The sequence below is a fragment of the Opisthorchis viverrini genome, assembly GCF_000715545.1.
Source record: "Opisthorchis viverrini unplaced genomic scaffold opera_v5_180, whole genome shotgun sequence".
Lineage (NCBI taxonomy): Eukaryota > Metazoa > Platyhelminthes > Trematoda > Opisthorchiida > Opisthorchiidae > Opisthorchis > Opisthorchis viverrini.
In genome coordinates this window covers 655,025-674,243 of record NW_008751837.1, presented here as the reverse complement: position 1 = coordinate 674,243, position 19,219 = coordinate 655,025, and the positions used below count along the sequence as shown (strand labels likewise).

The 19,219-nt window shown below is 41.2% G+C and overlaps 1 protein-coding gene across 1 annotated transcript in view; it reads right to left on the bottom strand.

Moving 5' to 3' along the window:
* T265_07684 (hypothetical protein) overlaps positions 1-19,219 on the bottom strand; it is a gene marked incomplete at both ends in the record, with an annotated part of 48,170 nt that extends 28,951 nt beyond the window's left edge. Inside the window, 6 exons of the mRNA XM_009173263.1 lie at positions 2,321-2,490; positions 5,337-5,486; positions 8,667-8,997; positions 12,297-12,412; positions 15,650-15,782; positions 19,194-19,219. Of these exons, the coding sequence (XP_009171527.1) occupies positions 2,321-2,490; positions 5,337-5,486; positions 8,667-8,997; positions 12,297-12,412; positions 15,650-15,782; positions 19,194-19,219 (926 nt within the window). The remainder of the gene's footprint in view (positions 1-2,320; positions 2,491-5,336; positions 5,487-8,666; positions 8,998-12,296; positions 12,413-15,649; positions 15,783-19,193) is intronic.

The window sequence follows — 19,219 nt, the reverse complement described above, 5'->3', positions numbered from 1 at the left end:
ATTGAACTAACAAGTCTTTGTGACCAGTTCACGTTGACAAGAAAAACTGGCAAACATTTCCCTAGCGTCAGGTTCTTAGCCGTACAGCTCATATATGGGGTACGTGAATGTCCATCCAAGAGCCAACAAAATGCCTCGTCATTCTGCGTACCTTGTTGTAGGATATATCTACTCAATTTGTTTTCTGATATCGACAAAACGTCATCCGAAATCACTGCATTTCCGCCTCAGTAGCCACAATTTGCATCTGAGGAAAGACAACCACTAAACCTCAGTTTGTTTTTGTTGACGTCACCAAAATTTCATAGCGTTATTGACTTGGGCTTAAGCTTGTTTAATTTTCCAATGTACCTCGCAGTAACAGCGTTTGTGGCTGAGACGTTGAGACATCATACATGGGGCTCTCTTATTTTCTCCCTGAAACCGTGACACGAAAACTAGTCGCAGAAAGCCTCTTTGAGTCATATTAGTCCAATACTGCTGCAAATATGGCAAAATCAACCATCATAAAAACTTATTAAGTGATGTACGAAATATTTGGTTGTACGTGGTTGTTATTTTTGCATTTGTATCCACCTCACTCCCTTTCATCAGTTTCCTCTCTCTTGTAGCTGGTTGGTTCACACCAAATAGGGCAAGCGCAGGACTCGAGCTTTGTCCTCATTCAAGCTCACCAGTAGTAGATAGACTTGGTCATGTTGAGAGCTGAGTTTCAAACACCTAACCTTTGACAAAATTATGGTACTGCCACATCCTCAAGGCATGCTAGCTGTTCCTCAATCATCATGTCGCAACAGGAAGGTATGTTCACTATTGAGCGATGTGGTTTGTCTACCTGGTGCGTTGAACGCTGGCGCAGTAACTGTTTTGGTTGCATCAGCCGTTTCATCTGTTAGGCACCGCCTCTCGTTTCGGTAGCGCTACATCAGATAATTTTAGTAGTCCAAATATATTGCTATCCGTCATACTCTGTTTTTGAGTTGAGAGTGCCTAATTTGGACAAAGACCGCGAATACTGACAGACATTCGGGTTCGCAACACTGCCTCAAACCTGAAAGATAAGTGCAGATGCCAGAGGTGTATGGGTTTTGTGCGCTAAATGCTTTCTGCCTCAAATGAGCGTCCAATAAATGGGGAGTACTCTGCACCCCTTCTGTCAGGTAGGTGCAAGTTCACTCCCAGAAGATCATGTGAAGCATTCGATGAACAAAAAACCGACGACGATACTAACGTCTAATGCCGCAAAGTGCCGGACTGTTCCTTCATTCATATGTTGCCTGGGATTTCCCGGTACTTATTTCGGTCAATTTTCCATTGGTTTCTGGTCTTATGTTTATCATTATCCCCAAGTCTTTGTATATCAATTAATTGTAGAACCTTTATGACGACCACGGTGCGAAGACTTATGTTTTGCTTGCTGTGCAAGCAGTTCCATCAGAGAATTTTTCGGTAGCCGTAGGCAGGTAACAGAAAATTCGGAATGTTCGTATATTTTGTTGCAGATGAACAAAGCGCTCACGCACTCAACTACTCACTCACGCATACAGATAGCAGCAAAACATCCATGCTACATACGAAAAAACTTCATACTTGTAGTTAGTTGCGGAACAGTTCTCCATCCGCCATGGTACAATTAGTTTAGTCAGTCTGGACCAAAGCAGTTGAGACCAGAGTTGTGTTTCGCTTTCACTTAGGCTCTTCAGCAGTGCATATGTTCAAGGGTCAAAAACCGACACGGCCAAAGATAAACACCGACGATAAAGGTTGATCGGAACTAAGCTCGACTTTAGTGCTTTCTTTCTGTGGTTTAGGACAGAAAGGAGGCATTGCAAAGGAGAATAATGTGGACACAGAGGTTTGTTGAAAAAGGCCAATTTTGTGCGAAAACTTCAGTTTCGTATCCGAATTTTAAGTTCAATCTTGTATTTACACCAAATTCAATGCAATATTCGTTCACATTCGAATATTTTACGTCTAAGTCTTATTCTGACAGCCGAAAGATGCCTAGTTACCCCATGAGACAAGCTCTCTTTCAACAACACAACCATAAGGCGGTTTCAAAGTTCCAAACGTTAATCTGAATGTTAACGTAAATTTATACACATCATTTATTAAGCCCTTTAGTAATTCATCCTGAGGTATGTATGGCTTCTTTCAGATTCTGTTTTGTGACACATTTTGTATAGTACTCAGAGCGAATGTTGAGTCACTGTGTTATTTTTTAACGGCATTTCCTCTGTACATTATGATGAGTTCGCACGATGGCTCCCTCATATAATCCACCAAAAAAGGATGGAAAAGGAAGTCTGTTTCTACTCACTTCATCACCATTTCTTTGGCGTGCCATACTGTTGGAAAAAACCGCTTCAAATCGGAGTGATACTTGCGGTTCAGGTCACATCCAGACAGAGAACAACGGTAGTTCCCGACAATCACTCCATCAGGATTTAACATTGGAATTATCTTGAAGACAAAGTTGGAACGTAGGAGCTTTTCCAAAAGGGAAATGGTGGCCCAGGTATTATTACACAAATAATAATGCACTTTACGAAATAGGTTATCTGGAGTCTTCAATCAAAATTAACGAGCCTATCCTTTTTCGTTTCCGGGATTATGCCCAGCCCTCAATATCTGCAGTGAAATCAACCCGTATACGGAGTTTTGTAGAATAAAGCCTTCTCTGTAGATTGAGCCTGGCCCATTTCGATTTGAGACTAACAGAATGATATTTTGCTCATGATTGGCTCAAATCTACTTCCGGTGCAGGATAAGGGCTCTCTGAAGTTAATCGATTTTTCGCGTGTTTTGTGGGCTTGCATTCTCCTTCCGAATAGCCATCTAACGGTTACATCATCTATTTTTCCTGATGGCTATGATAACACAAAAGCTTGTCATGTAATTAGATTTACACGACAACATAGAATTTGTCATGATGTTACTGGCCGCCTAATTGAACAAGTTCCGCCATACCAGTCTCGTTTTAACAATACTTCTTTTATCATGGAACAAAATCCGGGAAGCACTGAACGTAGATTGAGCTCTTGTTAAAGTCTGTCTTGTCTATAAAGCCTTGGCCTTGCCAGGCTTTGGAATTGGGACTTATTATATACTAAGTAAGTGTGTTACCACTACCTAACCAGTATAACTTGGACACATGTTCACCGTCACTTCTGAACAGGTCTACAAGCACGCCAATTTCGCGATGCGTTTGGTTTGCCCTTGGCTTCGAACGGCTACCCGGTAACGTCCCTGGTTATGCTGACCGGTTTGCCGCCATTCAGTGCCTTCCTTCCAATTAGCATCATGGATTGAGAAGTTCCAGGCAAAACTCGGCTCCGGTATTGTCAAATTTCTATGGTAGCACCACGGACCTTTGAACTATGTCGGACAGTTTGTTTGATTTACGTATGTGTGTGTGTGTGTTTTCGGCAGTTATCCTCTGCCCTGGAGCAAATGTTTCGCTTCACCCGGTTGGTTACCAGTTGGCGCAAACAGGACAAATACAGGGTCTTTACGAGATTGGACATAACTGTAACATTGCCTAAGGTGTTATCAAGTTCTGCTCAAACTTGTTAAGGGCACGTTTACTGTGCGTGGGTAAGATAACAGAAGGCACACTCGAATTACCCGTCAAGTTCCCGGAGTTTACCTTCAAGGATGGTCAAGGAGACGTACTGCTGATGAGCTCTGAAGGTAGCAAACCTCTGGATGAGTGCCTATTCACTTTGAAGTGGATTAGTGAGAATAAATGTTTCACAAAGTGCATACACCCGTTCCGAAATGGGTGTTGTGGTATTAGTATCCTGATACTTATCATAGAGAGATCTATCTCAAAAGCACACAACACTTAAGAATGGCTGTAACACCACATTGCTACACCACGGTCCAGGTTAGTACACGTAACAGCAGTATATGATAAAGCTCTGTTTCTCCTGTGCGGATGATTATCCAGGAGTTTTCCGGTGGGTCCGTCCTCAGTGCATTGAATGGAGTGGGTTAGGTGAGAAGGCAACAGGTTCCATTAGCAAACGCTCTCCAGGATACTGCTTAAAAACCTATTAGAATAGCTGTAGAAATCAAAATGTGGTCTTTACAGTGGTATCAAGCTACTATTGCATTGTTCTGGATAAGTTTCAGTCATCCCAAAAAATCCTCCGAACCCATCTCTATCTTGATTAAATGGAACACACAGTCTGCGGTATTTCCTCCAAGTACAAAACACCCATAGATTTAGTATGAGTGTCACAGGCGATTGTATATTCCTACGTAATGTGTTATTATTATCCGCGGACGCCCAGTTCGTCCACATTCCGAGCATGTCGGCTCCTGAAGAAGTATAAGTTGTAGTCTACTGTTTTACTTTTTAGACTTGTCTCCCACCTACCTCCTGATAAGAATGTCTTACTTATTGAAATTCGACTTACTGCTAAGCATTTCTACTGAGTACACCGTAGAATAAAGATTATGAATAAAGTTACGAATTGGTTCAATTTTCTCAGATAAGCAAGATGGCCTTGAACCGGCCAAAAAATAATTTTGTCATCAGTCGGAGTAAGATTTCTCCGAAAACACTGACACTCTGCGCGTACAAAGTTTAAAACGTTTTCTGATCTCAAACTGAGGTGGTGGCCCTCTGGAACAGGAGGGTCATATTCTCATTTATGAGCACATTGTTCACTCGGGCAAACTTGAAATAAAAATGGAAATGTCATTGAACAGTTCAATGTTGTTACTTTTGTGGAACCATTTTCAATATATTTTGATGTTTCTGGGTCATAACTCAAATAAGAGTTTGTGTGACATCATTTAGTAAAATAGTTACCCAACAACCCATTAGTTCTAACCATTCGTGTTGGATTGTTGTTTAAAAGCATAAATGTACCTATACCTTGGTCGTACGACGTTCTTAGATCTTTCGGAAGAATGTTCTTTCGACCATGTGCTAGCAAAAGGATAATTACATCATTTGGAAGTTATACTGGTCGGATAATTTTTTCTTTGGAAGATTCTTCAATTCACCCAGCAGTTAAATTCACCTGAATCGGCCATCGTCCAAGTCATCTTTGTTTCCAGTGAAGGAAATATGGTCAAGACATTTGAGAAAAACAAAACTAGCCACAACATTAGTACTTGTTGAGAATTCTTACAGATAATGATTCATTGATTTTTCCACATGTTTCCAACCAGCACGGAAGCGAACCCAATTGAAGTGAAGCGGTGATAAACGCAAGCACTTCAAGGCAGCAGTTGATTAGTGGACGATCCTATTCATCAGGATGTTTTAAAAACAGGCAAAACAGAAGGCAAAGAAACGCTACTCGGCTTAGTGTTCTTACCTCAGCATCCGGGTTCTCACTAACAAGGAAGTCAATCAAACCCTGTACCATCCAACTGCCTTGTGTCTCTCCTGGATGCACGCGGGCTGTGATCACCACACATCGTTTCTTGCTTGTGTCTGGTTCCTTTTTGTCCATATCTGTTGTGCGCTTTATAAAGGCAATTAAAGGGTGGTTTTTCTGTAGTACCAAGTTGATTCATATATAAAGGCTTCCATCTCACGCCGCATCATTATATCACAATAAAAAAGGGTAGGTATGCAACATTGGATTATAAACTTCTGACTGTTTCAATACTTAAAATAAACAATATTTACTTATAGTGTGCATGCTTCTGTAAATATCAGCAGTGTCTCCTTACTAACAGATATCTTACAAATGCTACTGGGAAGGGTCGAACAGTAGTAAAGTATACTTATCTTTTTCCGTTTACATTTTGTCTGTGATGTTTCACCCACAACATTTCCAGACCACATGTACGTACTGTCCAAAGTACTGTGTGTACGAACTCATAGAGAATATATGGAGCTTTTGCCATGGCAGAGTGAGTACTATTGGCTTTAGACTGCAGACCTGGGTTTATTGCGTATTCATGACGGACGTTCTTTAATCTAAGAAGGGAAAGCCAGGGACTGGTGCACGCCTCACAAGGTGCTAAAACCGGATAGCTATGCATTTAATAAAACCGGCTTGTAGTAATGCATGTAGTTATACTCAAAGAATACGGAGAAAACAGCGGATAAATAAGCTGTGGGGCGAGACTGCTTAATACTAGTGAACATAAGCTATTCGTTCATGCTTGAGTGTCTGCATCTAAATTAAACAAATAGAATACCATTACCACACATGAATTCCGCCATAATTGTTTTTCTCCTTCTCCTCATAGAACCCGTAGCATTGCCAACATGTTTAACGATTAATGCTTTGTGAATAATGTTTAATTTATAGCCCAACAAATTGCTACTAAGGGACGCGACCGATCAACCTGTAAATGAAGATTAGAAAGGACATGGATTCGGCCAGAGAAACGTTAGCCTACCAAGCCAAGAAGGAACAAAGAAAAAACGCAAATTTATGGTACCCCACTGATAAGATAGTAAACAGGTGAATTGAAACTTAACCGGCTTGCTAGGCTTCAAGAACGAAAGAACTCCGGAACCATCAAACCCTGGGCCGTACAACGAATCAAAGAAAAATCAGTAGAGCTAGAAAAAGGCCAAATTAACTGTGTCAGAATGCACAACTCATCAAACAAGGGGAACAAGGACAAACAATTCACATAACCAAACAGGTTGAAAAACGGGATGCACGCAGAGAGAATTTGAACAGATCAGCTAAGTGGCGCAAAAAAAAGTTTGAATTAGATAACTTAGAGTGGAATACAAGCAAACTTCAGGAGGACAGACGCAAAGAGACAACGTAGATTAGGGAAGGAGTGAACGAAAGTGATGACACCTATTGAACCAACCATACTCAGGAACGATAACTCACAATGCAGGCAGGTCACAGACAGAATAAGCAAACTGTACAATTATATATGAAAAGTTGATCGGATGTCAGAGTTAATCTTAGGGATCCATATAAGACCAAACACGATGATAGTAACCACTTAACCAACTGTGTCATGATAATATCCCCTCAAGTGGTAATCAAATGTTTTCAAGTCAGTTGCTAGGATCGGTGAGCAGATCCGCAGTTTCCTGAGTGACTACTGATAAGTGCACTTCAGTTGAAATATTTCAACACGCTGTCAATTTAGAAAAGACCTAGATTCCTTGAACAAAAAAGGAAATTTCTTATTCAAAACTGCTCCCAGTGATAGTATTCCTCATTTTTTGATGCAATGTTTGGGAATTTAATCCTCCAACTTGTGCCGGACGAGTCAGCACGAGATATATCTGTTCACAGCCTCCTAGAATCACGGCAAATTTTGTTAATTTGTTCTACTTTTCGTTCTTTTACCTTCCGCCTCAAAATTATTCAGAAACCTGGTAGAAAAATGTTCATTCAAAACATACGGCTGACAGGTCCTTCAAAGTGTAAACACAAATACTCCTTTCATAGGCTAAAGCTTTGATTTACTCCTGTTGTATTAAATAGTTAAATTAGAGTTTTTATGTAACGCTTAAGGACGATTGCGCACGGAGCTATGAGCGTAGATTTCTTCTGCCATCAGCTTTCACCAGCAGTCGTCGAATCGAAATCGGAAACTCTGACTTGCTGGGACATTATTCTTATTAGTCCGTTATATACCAATTAAGATTTTGACCTGAAAGTAAAATCAGTCTATGCCGAACGGTCTATAGTTGTTTCATCCTTATTGGGAATCACCAGCAGTGCGTATCTCGTAAAAGTCCATGGAGTCTTGAGACTGCAACCTCCGACTAGTAGTGTGAACACTCAACCTTCGGTCATGAGCGGTTGGTCAGCAGTGTAATTAAATCACACATAAGCAGAGCATGGTACCACGTATGCTTCAGTCATGGGATCTACATCACACGGTCTCGTTTTGACTGGTTGCTCAAGTGAAAGCCCCTCAAATGAAAGCTTCACTAATTTTTCGAAATTATTTTTCCTCTCAGGCCGTTCACTTGCTTCAGTACCATAGGGCTTCAGTTGAAAATCAAGAAATCTTCTCTTGCTACCATCAGTTCAAAGGTTGCTTAGAGCAAAAAAATCCACAAATCAACTGAAACTCTCATCAGAGAAGTCAACACGTGACCGCATGATGTGAATTCCATGACCGAAGGGTGATCGGTGAAATATCTTTTCTAGGTAGCAGATAATTATACTGCTGTTCACTAGCTCGACGTTGAAAAGTCCAGTAGTCAACCATCTTTCGCATGGCTGGGATAATTTTCAGATGACTCCGAATAAGGATAAAAGGACTGTTCAGTGTTCTCAGGTCTTTCAGCAATGATTAGCTTCAATTCAAAGATGAGATCTCAATTAGAAATATCCAAGCGTTTTTACACAGCCATCAGTTTGCTTCACTAGTGTCATCATCAATTCCGACCTGATAATTTAGAACATGCGCCAGTGGAATGGTCCTGAACGTTACATTAGAAAGTTGGAGTCCAGGCGATCAAATAGAGGCTAGTGCGCTGCGCTAATAGGTCCTATTGAAGAGAGAAGGCGAGGATAAAATGATGCATAAATAAGAAGAATCTCACTCACTATTTTAAAAATTCATCATGACGAGGATATCTCATTTCATGAGTACTGATTTTGACAATACACCATACCTCTAAGCTCCGTTGATTTTTTAAGTTTGCTGTTTGACGAGTCTTACCAAAAAACGACATCTGAACAACAGAAAACAACACTTACCTGTGAACTACTCCCATACAGCATACCTGGTTCAGAAATTGTTAGGAATGGTACATCATTACCGGCCAGCGTTTGACACAAGACGCGTTGGTGACAATAACGCCTTTTGGACGGGTCCGAATCAATTGAGTGAAGGTATTCTTTTAACTGGGTATACGTGTATGGATAGCAAGCAGCAAAATAAACAAGATCGTCGGTGAACGGGAACTGAAAGGTCCATGTGAGTGAATATTGCACTCGATCAGCTGCGAGAGCCGGTCTCCCGTCCTTCTGCTTCCTGGAAGCCGGATCCCCAGCATTATCCGTAGGTATTTTTCGACCTTCAGACCTCCTAGTAGAAAGTACATATAAAACCAAAATTTGCCTATTTTTTGTATTCCGTGTGAGAAAAAAGAGTATAGGAATCACTGTTTTTTAGCTTTCAGAAGCCTAACTGGAACAGCAACTGTGCCCACTTGATTGTCTCAAAACAGTGGAAACTCGCTAATGGGATTTGAGAAGCATAATGGGGGACTCAGGTGGTTAAACCATCTCTACACATTACTTGTATGGGACTCACTATCCTGTTCCAGACATTCAACCCCTTATTATTTGAAATTAACAGTCCTTTGAACTAGTTTGGGCTTCTTCGTACACAGCCAGGCTGATACTTTTTATAGCTTTTTGAGGTTCATTTTGCGCCACGATACCTAATTTATTAGGATAATTATGCCAAAGTCCAACACATACGCAAATGTATTGCAGAACCAAAGTTTTGAAGGCCAACAATTCCAATTCTATCGTCAATGTCTACACCAGTTGGATGTATGGCAGGACCCAGAATGCTTAGGTGTGGAATCTTGTATTAAATGTTGAAATCGATGGAATCACTGGTCTGTTCTCAAAATACTTTTGGGCAGGCTTTTGTCAAACGCCAGTTCATCTCAGAGCCGTCTGTCATGTTATAGTCTGGTGGAAAACTACGCGTATGAAGATACAATGCAAAAGTCATTTGTGGTGGTAAAAGTATGTGCGTTTCAATATTGGGCACAAAACTCATGATAGTCTAAATAAATAAATGGGAATAAATAAATTGGAAATAAATTGATAAATGGGAATAAATAAACGGGAATTTCCGCTAAGAGTCTTAAGGCCACTGAACGGTTATTCTCCTGAATTTTATCAACAGCGTTCCTCTAAAGCTTATTCTTCGATGCTATCAGGCCTCATGTTTCTGGTCATGATATGTAGAGGTTGTGGTTCTAAGTCTACAGTGCCTTTCTTCAGAGGGGGGTGAGTTAATTCATTTTGCACTCTTTTAAGGAGTCAAGAAGATGTAAGGTAAAAAATATAACGTAAAACATTTCGACAAAGTCACCCACCAAGTTTAGGTTTTAATAGGGGATACAGAGAAATTTGAAGCTTCAAATATTTTTAAAGATATTGCTAACCCTCGTTGACATAATTGGGTATATCGAAAAACGGGATATGGTAAACGTAAAGACTGCATCCAATCTAAGCTGACATGCATTTGTGAACGGCCTGTGTTCGAGAACTGGACGGCGTTGCAGTCAAGAATGGTGAGCCTGCTCCCATTTTTGGATCACAAATTTTATACGGTCTGATCGCCACCACGCCGTTGATATGTATGAGAACTCAATGTTAAGGCCTGACGGCTGTAATTCCGATCGCTTGTTTATTCATTCCAACATTTCACAGATTGCGTTTACGACAGCCCCTACTTATTCACGCAAGGCTATGGAGAACCAAACCACTCACCACTGTTCCTGTGGCACACGCCTTTTTATATCCGACCACCAGGGCCAGCTTCGGCTGTACACACATGGATGTTAGGGCTGTTTAGTAGGATCGTCGTTGCGCCACATCTTTGCGCAACAGACTGACAGTTTGGCGAGTCCACTTTTTCAAGCTCGCGCAGCAGTGACACGAGCTTAAGGCTTGCCTCCAACCTGCCTTTGAATTGCACCAGCCGAACTATGCTGATTTCGTTTGCCTGTGTGCTGGTCTCGAACGCCTACGGAGCAGTGTGGTCATAGCGTACCTGTTATGCGAACCGAATTTCATAGGAGTGGGGATGGGGTGGGTGGTAGTCTGTCGTTGCCTGTGGTGCAGACCCGAGATCGAGAACACATTGAAACGACGCGACTCACTTCGCCGTTGCAAAGTGATCGTGACAAAAAGTGTGCCGGGAATCGGTAGCTCCTACTACCGAAAACGTCATAATATTCGTGAGATACACTCATCCGCATACTAAGTTGCACCTAACGGGAGGCTCGGATGCGTCCCAGCTGAGTCTATCGTCCATGATATTCTTCAAATGAATGTGCTACACAAAGACCACCTCTTATTTTAGGCAGTACGGTGTTTTTCTTAGAAAACACTGCTGATTGAGTTTCTGAAAAACAACTGACAGTCTGCAGCAATCTCATGAGAAGAGCTCCTGACAATATGTCTTGTGACAAAACCATTGAACTCTGTAGCTGATAACTGCATGTTTTCAGCCAATTTTCTGTTTTAAATACCTTAGGGCAATACCACAACTAACATGTATCTAACACAGAGATCTTTCACGTGTTCTTGGTAAAATCACCGACTAAGCTATCTTACGTCTGGTCCAGAAAACCACATTGAGGCACTCGTAACGCTTCATTGGACTGCCTGGTGCTGAAGTCTAGAAAACCAAGTGTGTTATTTTCGAGCAGAAAGCTTTCCCAAATGAGGATGCGACAGACGGTGATTCTCTGAGGTAGAAAAAATTTTACTCCATAAAATTGGTCTCTCTTTGTGGGTGGAGGACTGTCCCATGCAGCTGATCCCATGTGTTCAACCTGTATCTTAGCACGTATTTTCAACTTGAATTGGCTCGGAACGTTGGGCATTTGGAGCTGTTCTAGAATCTTCAAGACACCAGATGCTATCTGGAAAATTTTCTAATAGTCTACAGAACAGTATGCCGTTGTATGCGTGCTAAGTCCCTCCACGTTTGATCAACTACTGACATTGCGGTCGTGCTAGAAAGTCCTCCTGTTTCACATTTCATCACGTTACCACAGTGTTGGAATGGCTTTCTAGATGTACACTTCTTTTTTATCAAAAGCAAACACAAGATAACTTCATAAACCATTTTGAATCATTCATCGAATGATGATGCCGATGACAATGGCCTACACAACTTCAAAATTTATTTCATAGTACGTCTCAAGGTAATCTTTAGCCAAATATAACCTGCATTTTTTGTGAATCAGTGAACATTTACTAAATACCAATACACCTCACAGAAAATCCAGGTTCTTTTATTGTCTTGATGCTGAATTTCAAAGAAATTGTTAAGCAACCTTGTATGATAGCTGGACTAGAGATAAAAAGAACGCACGTGTTTGTTTAGTATTTAACTAAAACAGGAAGTGGTAAAGCGTGAAAATAAAGCAAACGATTTCAGTAGATCGTATAATGCTATCTATTCGATTGACCCATGTCGCATCTTTTGTCAGATTATTCTTGAATTTGCTAAGTTTGCAAACTAGAGCACTCTTTACTAACCTTTTTCAGAGGTTTGGAACATTCCATATACGCACAAAACCAAATGAGAAAAACGCTAAGTAGGTCACCAGGACAACTAACGGGACTCACAGGGTGCGATAATATCGGATATCCTCACCGATTCGATGCCACCCACGATTATATAGCTTCAATGATTTTTCGCTGTACATCAGCGGTCGCATTCCGCTGCAGAAGAGACTGGTAGTCTAAACAAAGCAGACAAAATGAGGCAAAGTTAGACTGATGGAACGAAAATTGAGCTGTTATCTTAAATAAATCATGCTCTATAGGTTGGCCAAATGAAACAACGTACACAAATTTCGACTGACCACGCCTTGCTCAAAACATGCATCATAACTATGCTGAAGGAACACATTGTTCTTATTCGCATCACCATTAAAACAGTAAAAGCTGAAATTATGACCACATTTTCTTCATATTTGCCCTATTTTGTGATGAAAAAACGAATAATAAACTACGAAACACTTCAACGATTGTTACGTTTACAAACCCATTTGCCTGATGGTGAGTAGACAAACAGCTTATCTTAAAAAGCATCAAATGCTAAAGAGGGTTAAAAGATTATCGGGCTGATGACTTAGACTTTGAACATATGTCGTCGAGGACATGTGTGGAAATCCCTAATGGCTCAGAGCAGGGAAATAAAAATTTCTAGTTGTTTCAGTGGTACTCAGATTATCGGAATGAATGTGATGTGGACTTATTTTTAAGGCAAGAGGTTTGCTTTAACGCAAAATCTTCATCAGGCCTAGCAACCAAGTTACAAGTTTGATCGAGTTTGACCGCAGAAGCGGAAACGAGTAGCAGTATCTTCTATCCACAGGCTAAATTAGTGCTGGGTAATGTCTAAGAAATTTTACTGTTGAGCGTGAGCAAGTAATTGATAAGATGGATGGGGTGAAAAAACATGGTTGAATTCGACAGGATTTAAGTTCTGGTTCTTCTTTCTCATCATGTGGGGGTTCCTCTTGGATAGCGTTAATGACTTTTGTTGGTCTGATAGAGGGTGAGTCAGTTTCACGAGTTAGGTTGGTAGAGGATCTTCAAAAATTTTGGTCAGCTTGAACCTTTTACTTCAAACGTAAACCACTTCTGCTACGCTCACCTTGACTGGCACGTAATAATCAGGTTTACATAGAACTTTCCCATCCCCTATCCTCCCCAGATATGCACCCACAATTCTATTTGCATGGATTCTTGGCGATGTTGTCTACTTCGGTGTACATTGAGTGTAAGGTGAATGGTAATCCTTGTCTTGAAACCTCGGTATATCTCAAATAGATTCCAGAGGCTGTGTCTGGCGCACGACATCAAACTATGACCGGGTCTTTAGTCAGATTCCGATGTGCATTTGCACTTCTCATTTGTTTGGTTATTCGTAACTTGTAGTCCCTTTACAGTTTGCTTTGCGTGCACCTTAGTAGAATTGTTGCATTCTGAATTTGATCTATCCAGGGTAGAGTTGATCCTTCTATAACACCAATGGTGGGCCTAATCCTTTTCCCTTCTGGAGGGTAGTCTAGTCTTGGCTGTGTTTACCATTCTGAATAACTTCATATGTTTCTGTTTTGAATGAAATGCCAGTCATGCTAATCCACTGCTTACTGGGCTCAGGAATCAGGGTGACTGCTGGCATTAACTGTCGGTTGATGGAATTCACTATCTCCACATGCTTGCAGGCTGTTTCAGGTATCATTTTTTGCTGCAGTCTTGTCGACAACTTCAGTGCGTAGCGCTTTGACTCCAATCCATTGAAGAGACAATACCAGCGTACACCGACTTTGAATTAGCTGACAAACAGTTGACGATGGAACTTGTATCTGATGGTTTCTGGAAAATTGCAGTTTTTAGCTCCCATCCTCTTTTACATGTCATACAGTTCAGGAGAGGTAGAATTCCCGAATAGAAACTTATCCGTGCATCTAAATTTATGAGACTTCAAATTACTCAGACGACCGGATGGAACATTTGGTCAACTGTTACTTACAGAGGGCCAAATAACTTTCGCTGAGCAGTGCGAGCAAAGCTTTCTGTGCGAAAATTTTAAAATAAGTTGGTCAAAACCAAAGGTATTACATATCCTGTTTCTATACCTCCATCCTGATGTTCGCGAATTTATTAATCTGCAAATTATCAAGATTGAGGTTTATTTTTATGCCCTTAGAGAGTTACGTCCGTCTTCGTAATCCGGCTTCGTAATCTCCAGTAACATCTGGGCTACTTTCAAACGATCTAACCTTGGGTGTTATGTGTACTTTGAGTTGACAAAAAACTCACAGAACTTTGTCTGCCTTCGAAGAAAGCTCAACGCTTTTTTAAACAGTTTTACAAAGTCGTTATCTAGGTGGCTGGTCTTCGCCTTGTTGATTTCAGCGTGTTAGCCAGGAATCCTAGCAAGCCTACTCTATGAGAAAAACCAAGGAGCGCACTGTCAGTCCCCCTGAAACATCTGTCCCTTGGATTTTAGGCACTCCTTAATGTCTTGGTTTACTCGTACTGCACTGCGTAAATGAGGCTTAACTTGTCAGGACTTTTCGATAGCTTCCGTTAGGGTGAAACCTACTTTCACATCTCGTCCGGTGTGAATGATCCGGATTTGGTTCACGCAAGTTAACACTATTGGCTGAACCTGTTTAAAAATCCTCGGTACTGAAGTCAGGCTAATGCAATAGTCACAACAGAGTTATGTGCACTGCATAAGATGCATAAGATGTCAAACTGAGTTTTCGTATGATGCACGCACTTCGCTCAGTTTCTGTCCTGAATGACGACAACTGCTGCATTGCCCACACCGTGGAGTTGCGGAAATTGGTGATTTTTCCAGTTAGGAAAGACATCTTCCCTGAATATTGAAAATTTCAACCTGCCTTGAAAAACACTTTCCGAAACACTTCAAAACTGTGGTATGATTTTTGGCCCGAAGTTGTGCTCGGTGTAAAAACGGTATGCGAGTTATCATAAGGCCGTTTTGTGGGTACGTAGTGATGGCTGACATGTGATACGTATTTGCTTGTCGACATAGTCTGGAACGTTGAAAGTCGGAGCTTAGTTGTGGTTTATAACCGGAGAACTGAAACTGACGAGCGGACATCCAAAAGTCTTTTGATTGTCACTAGCAATTCTAAGCGCTTATAGTTAACGTCAATACCACATTTGGCGTTGAAGCCCCGGCTTAATAGGTAAAGTCCTTCAAATATTGTCTATGTTCCTCTTCACCATGCACAATGACATTCAATAATATCCATACTGAAAATAAGCCATTTTCGTTTGTGATGAAATGGTACAGTAACTTGGTCGGTTCATGCTCAATTCCACTGGGGTCACTGAGACAACCTTGATAGATTAAATTGTCACACACCTCAAATGCAGGTGAAAAACACCAACACATCAACTTATTTCCATAAAAATTCCTCGACACTCACTTTATACATATTGACAATCGTGAATCTGTATTTTGTCCCAGGGCGCATATTGCTGACTCGGAAGTAAAACCACTGAGTGTACTTTTCGGTATACAAATCTGGTTGAAGATAGAGTTGATACTCGTTCCGTCCTCTAAAACAAAGGCAAGTGTGGGAATAAGTTGCTAGGCTATGGGCGGAAGTTTCATTTAATCAACGATGGGATCAAAATCCGCTCAAATGCGGATACAGATCCTGGACAAGCTAAACAGATGATATCCTAACAAAATTCTCCCCATTTACAGCAGTTACTAGATGGAAACCAGATAAAACGGTTTAAACAAAGTTGCCGACCATAACTATGGAAATGACTTGTACTAAGTAGGGCAATTTTACTTGTGCGCAGTGAAGATCAATTGCACCGCCACAACAGCCGCTCTGAAGGAGGCAGAGGGAGGGGAAATTTACCAAAATATTGAAGACCTTGGTAGAAATGTCATCCGTAACCCCAACCACGGATAATATCGTTGCTTTGGAAAGCTTAAATCTACTAAACGTTCCCCACCATTGTTGTGGCACTGGACAGTGGAGTGCATCAGGTGTATCAACGTGTCCTTGTCAGACCCGGATAAAGTTTTAAGAAACTAGGTAAAATACATTTTTGCTTTCTGTGGTATGAAAAGTGGAATGTGATTTTGAACATCACACTAAATTCGACGTTTTCTCTGGATAGTGTGAACATCCTTCTGCGTATTTGTCACAGAACAAGTAGAGCAGGGATCATTGAAAGCAGGGCTGATAACTGATTTTAAAATGACTCTCACCTATCAAATCCGAGTATTAAAAGTAGTGGTTGATCGCGTTCTTAACCGCAGAATTTGGACTTATTTCAGAGAGCGGTAGAGGTGATTCTGCTTGGCTACTATTTAGGATGACAGCAGATCTCCGCGGCCACACTAGGCAGTCCAATAAGGAGTCGAACGGATAAGAACACTCGTAAACCGTTGACATTATCGCGCAGCGCGAAATTAATTAATCTGATTCTTATGGCTTTATATTTTGAATGCGTTCCTTGAAGCTTTGTCGCATCCCATTATTTTTGCGCTGAGTCATCCAGAGCGTAATGATTGAACTAGACAGCAAGTAAACTACAACCTTTTCGCCTACTCCGGGAAACCGTCAGACAAAACTATTATTCAACAGACTCTTAACCAACTATTGCCCAACGGTCGACGACTGCGAATCAACACGAAAAGATATGGCATAAAGGTCTACTTGAAACTGTCCCCAGTATACTTATGAAAAATTCGAGTTTCTGCATTAATTATGACTTGTGAAAACCAACTGCCCAATCGGCTGTGTAGTATTTACTGCCGGATATTTGCAGCACGTATGATTCGTTAGTTAGACGATTAGTGTTTGCCATATATTGTGATAGTTACGGAAACTTTAGATCGCAACTGGGTAGTTTGGCATAAGTTCCATGTCGAAATTCCTTACCAAATGTTAAGAGTCGAAATATGTTCAACTCCCTCTGCTTATCGTTTGTTCTTACCATCAAGGACTGTCATATCCCGACTCGCTACCGTTTAACAACTGGATCATTTCATAGTAGACTTATCAATTTGTGGCCTCACTTCATTTTTCGAGCCGATGAAGGAATTTAAGTTCCCCACTTTGAAGTTTCAAAAATTAGGAAACCCTGAAACAAAACCTTGCACTCTGAAGGTGTAGACTGGATGCCAAAACAGGAAACCGCTTCTACTATTTAGTTTAGGGCAGCTGGTGCTGGCAGATAGCCGTGAAAACAAAACAAAACCATCCGAATGACCGAACCCATTGATCTTCCATCATACAGGATTGCAATGTTCAGATTCATTATGTCGTCTTGGTCTCCTCCTATGATAATGTCGATGACGAAATCTCACAAACTGTATGATGAGGAAAACTCTTTCGAACCCCATTAGTGGCAAGAGGCCTTTGGATAGTTAGCTGTACATCCTAGTCCTACCCGGCTGTTAAAATACGGGATACGAAGAATGTCTACGAACTTTGGAGGCAACCCCTTATACTAAGAATATCTAGAAGGTTTTTTAAGTCGAGAAAAACCGCGGGTTCAGATGAGCGGAATGGCTTGACCCAAAGTAAAGAGGTTGTTGCTGAACCCCAAACAGGTTGAAATCTGACCCATACCAGACGCCGCTAGCTACTAAATGTTTTGTGCTATTTAAGAATTGAAGGAAACCCCAGGGTTGCACGCTACCAGAGGTATGCTTTTGCCAGTGCTGCTGATTTCTATTGTGAATTCTCACCAATGCAGCTGTCAGATAGATCCACTCTCCTTGCTAGTGGAAAACTACCTCAACATTAGTGCCAGCTTCCCCACCTATGTATATGACATGAGAAGCAGAGCGAGGACGGTTGAATACTTCACAATTTGGCCAATCCTTTTCCATGAAAGTTACAGTCATTGGCATCAACCAGCTACCACAGCGAATAGACTAACCAACTTTTGGGACGAATGGCCATCGCTGGCACACATTCAAATGATTTTCTAACCTTACTGCATGGATTTATTGCGTTCTCATTATCACCAAGCTCGTTTAATGAAACCATTTCAGTTGCGTCATTCTTCTGCATCGTAGGTGGGCTACATCGCTGCTGACTGATAGCGGGATCCTTCAAAGAGTTAATTTTTCCTTCTGCTTCTCTTGTTTTCGTAACCCAAAAAGTGGTAGGATCCCAAAGCAGAGATCTCATGTGAGAACAACAGAACGTGATTTGGTTTAAAAGATGAAACAGTCATCGAAGCGGGCAAAGTACCATAACACATGGAAAACAGGGAGATAGGCGGGCAGATCGCGGGTGTGAAGTAGTGTGGAGAATTGAACAGATGAACGGTAATCTAGGAAATTTTAAGACGTTATAAGGAGTTGGAAAACCTGGAAGTGCATTAGAATAAAAATCTTCAACAGTTAAGGGAAAGTGAAGAAAGATAAATTTTTCTTTTGTAACTGAATGTGAGAGTCTATCAGTTAAATTCATTGAAGTAGTGGGATAGAGGGGCTACCTTCAATGAAGCATTTGCCCTTAGAGTAACGCTAGCAAGGAGCTGCATCTTGACGGCAAGGGGAAATTTGCAGGTTAAAGAACAAAGAAGAGATTCAACGATATGAAAAGGTTCTCAGTGAATATCACCCGAGGGTAGAAGAAGCATTGTCACTTTAAAAGTCCACAGGGGAGCAGACTTGGAAGTATTATAATGGAAGGAGTCGGAGATGGGGAGAAATATTTGATGACATGGAGAAAAGAAGAGTCTTTTAAAGGCTGGGATTACACTAAATTCTTATTTGCCGAGATCAAGTGAAATTGTCTAAAAACGGGCAGAAGCTGGAAGATTGGAAAGCGCATGAGAATCGGTAAACGGTAACGCCGTTTAGTCGGCGAGCTGAACCACCTCCTTGTGGTGCCGACCGGGTAACCTGGACGTTAGTCTGGGTGAGCTAAGAGTTCAGCAACTCCAGACAGGGCCAACCACCCCGTTTGGTTTCAATGTGCTGGTTACTTTCGACAATGTATACTACGAATCAT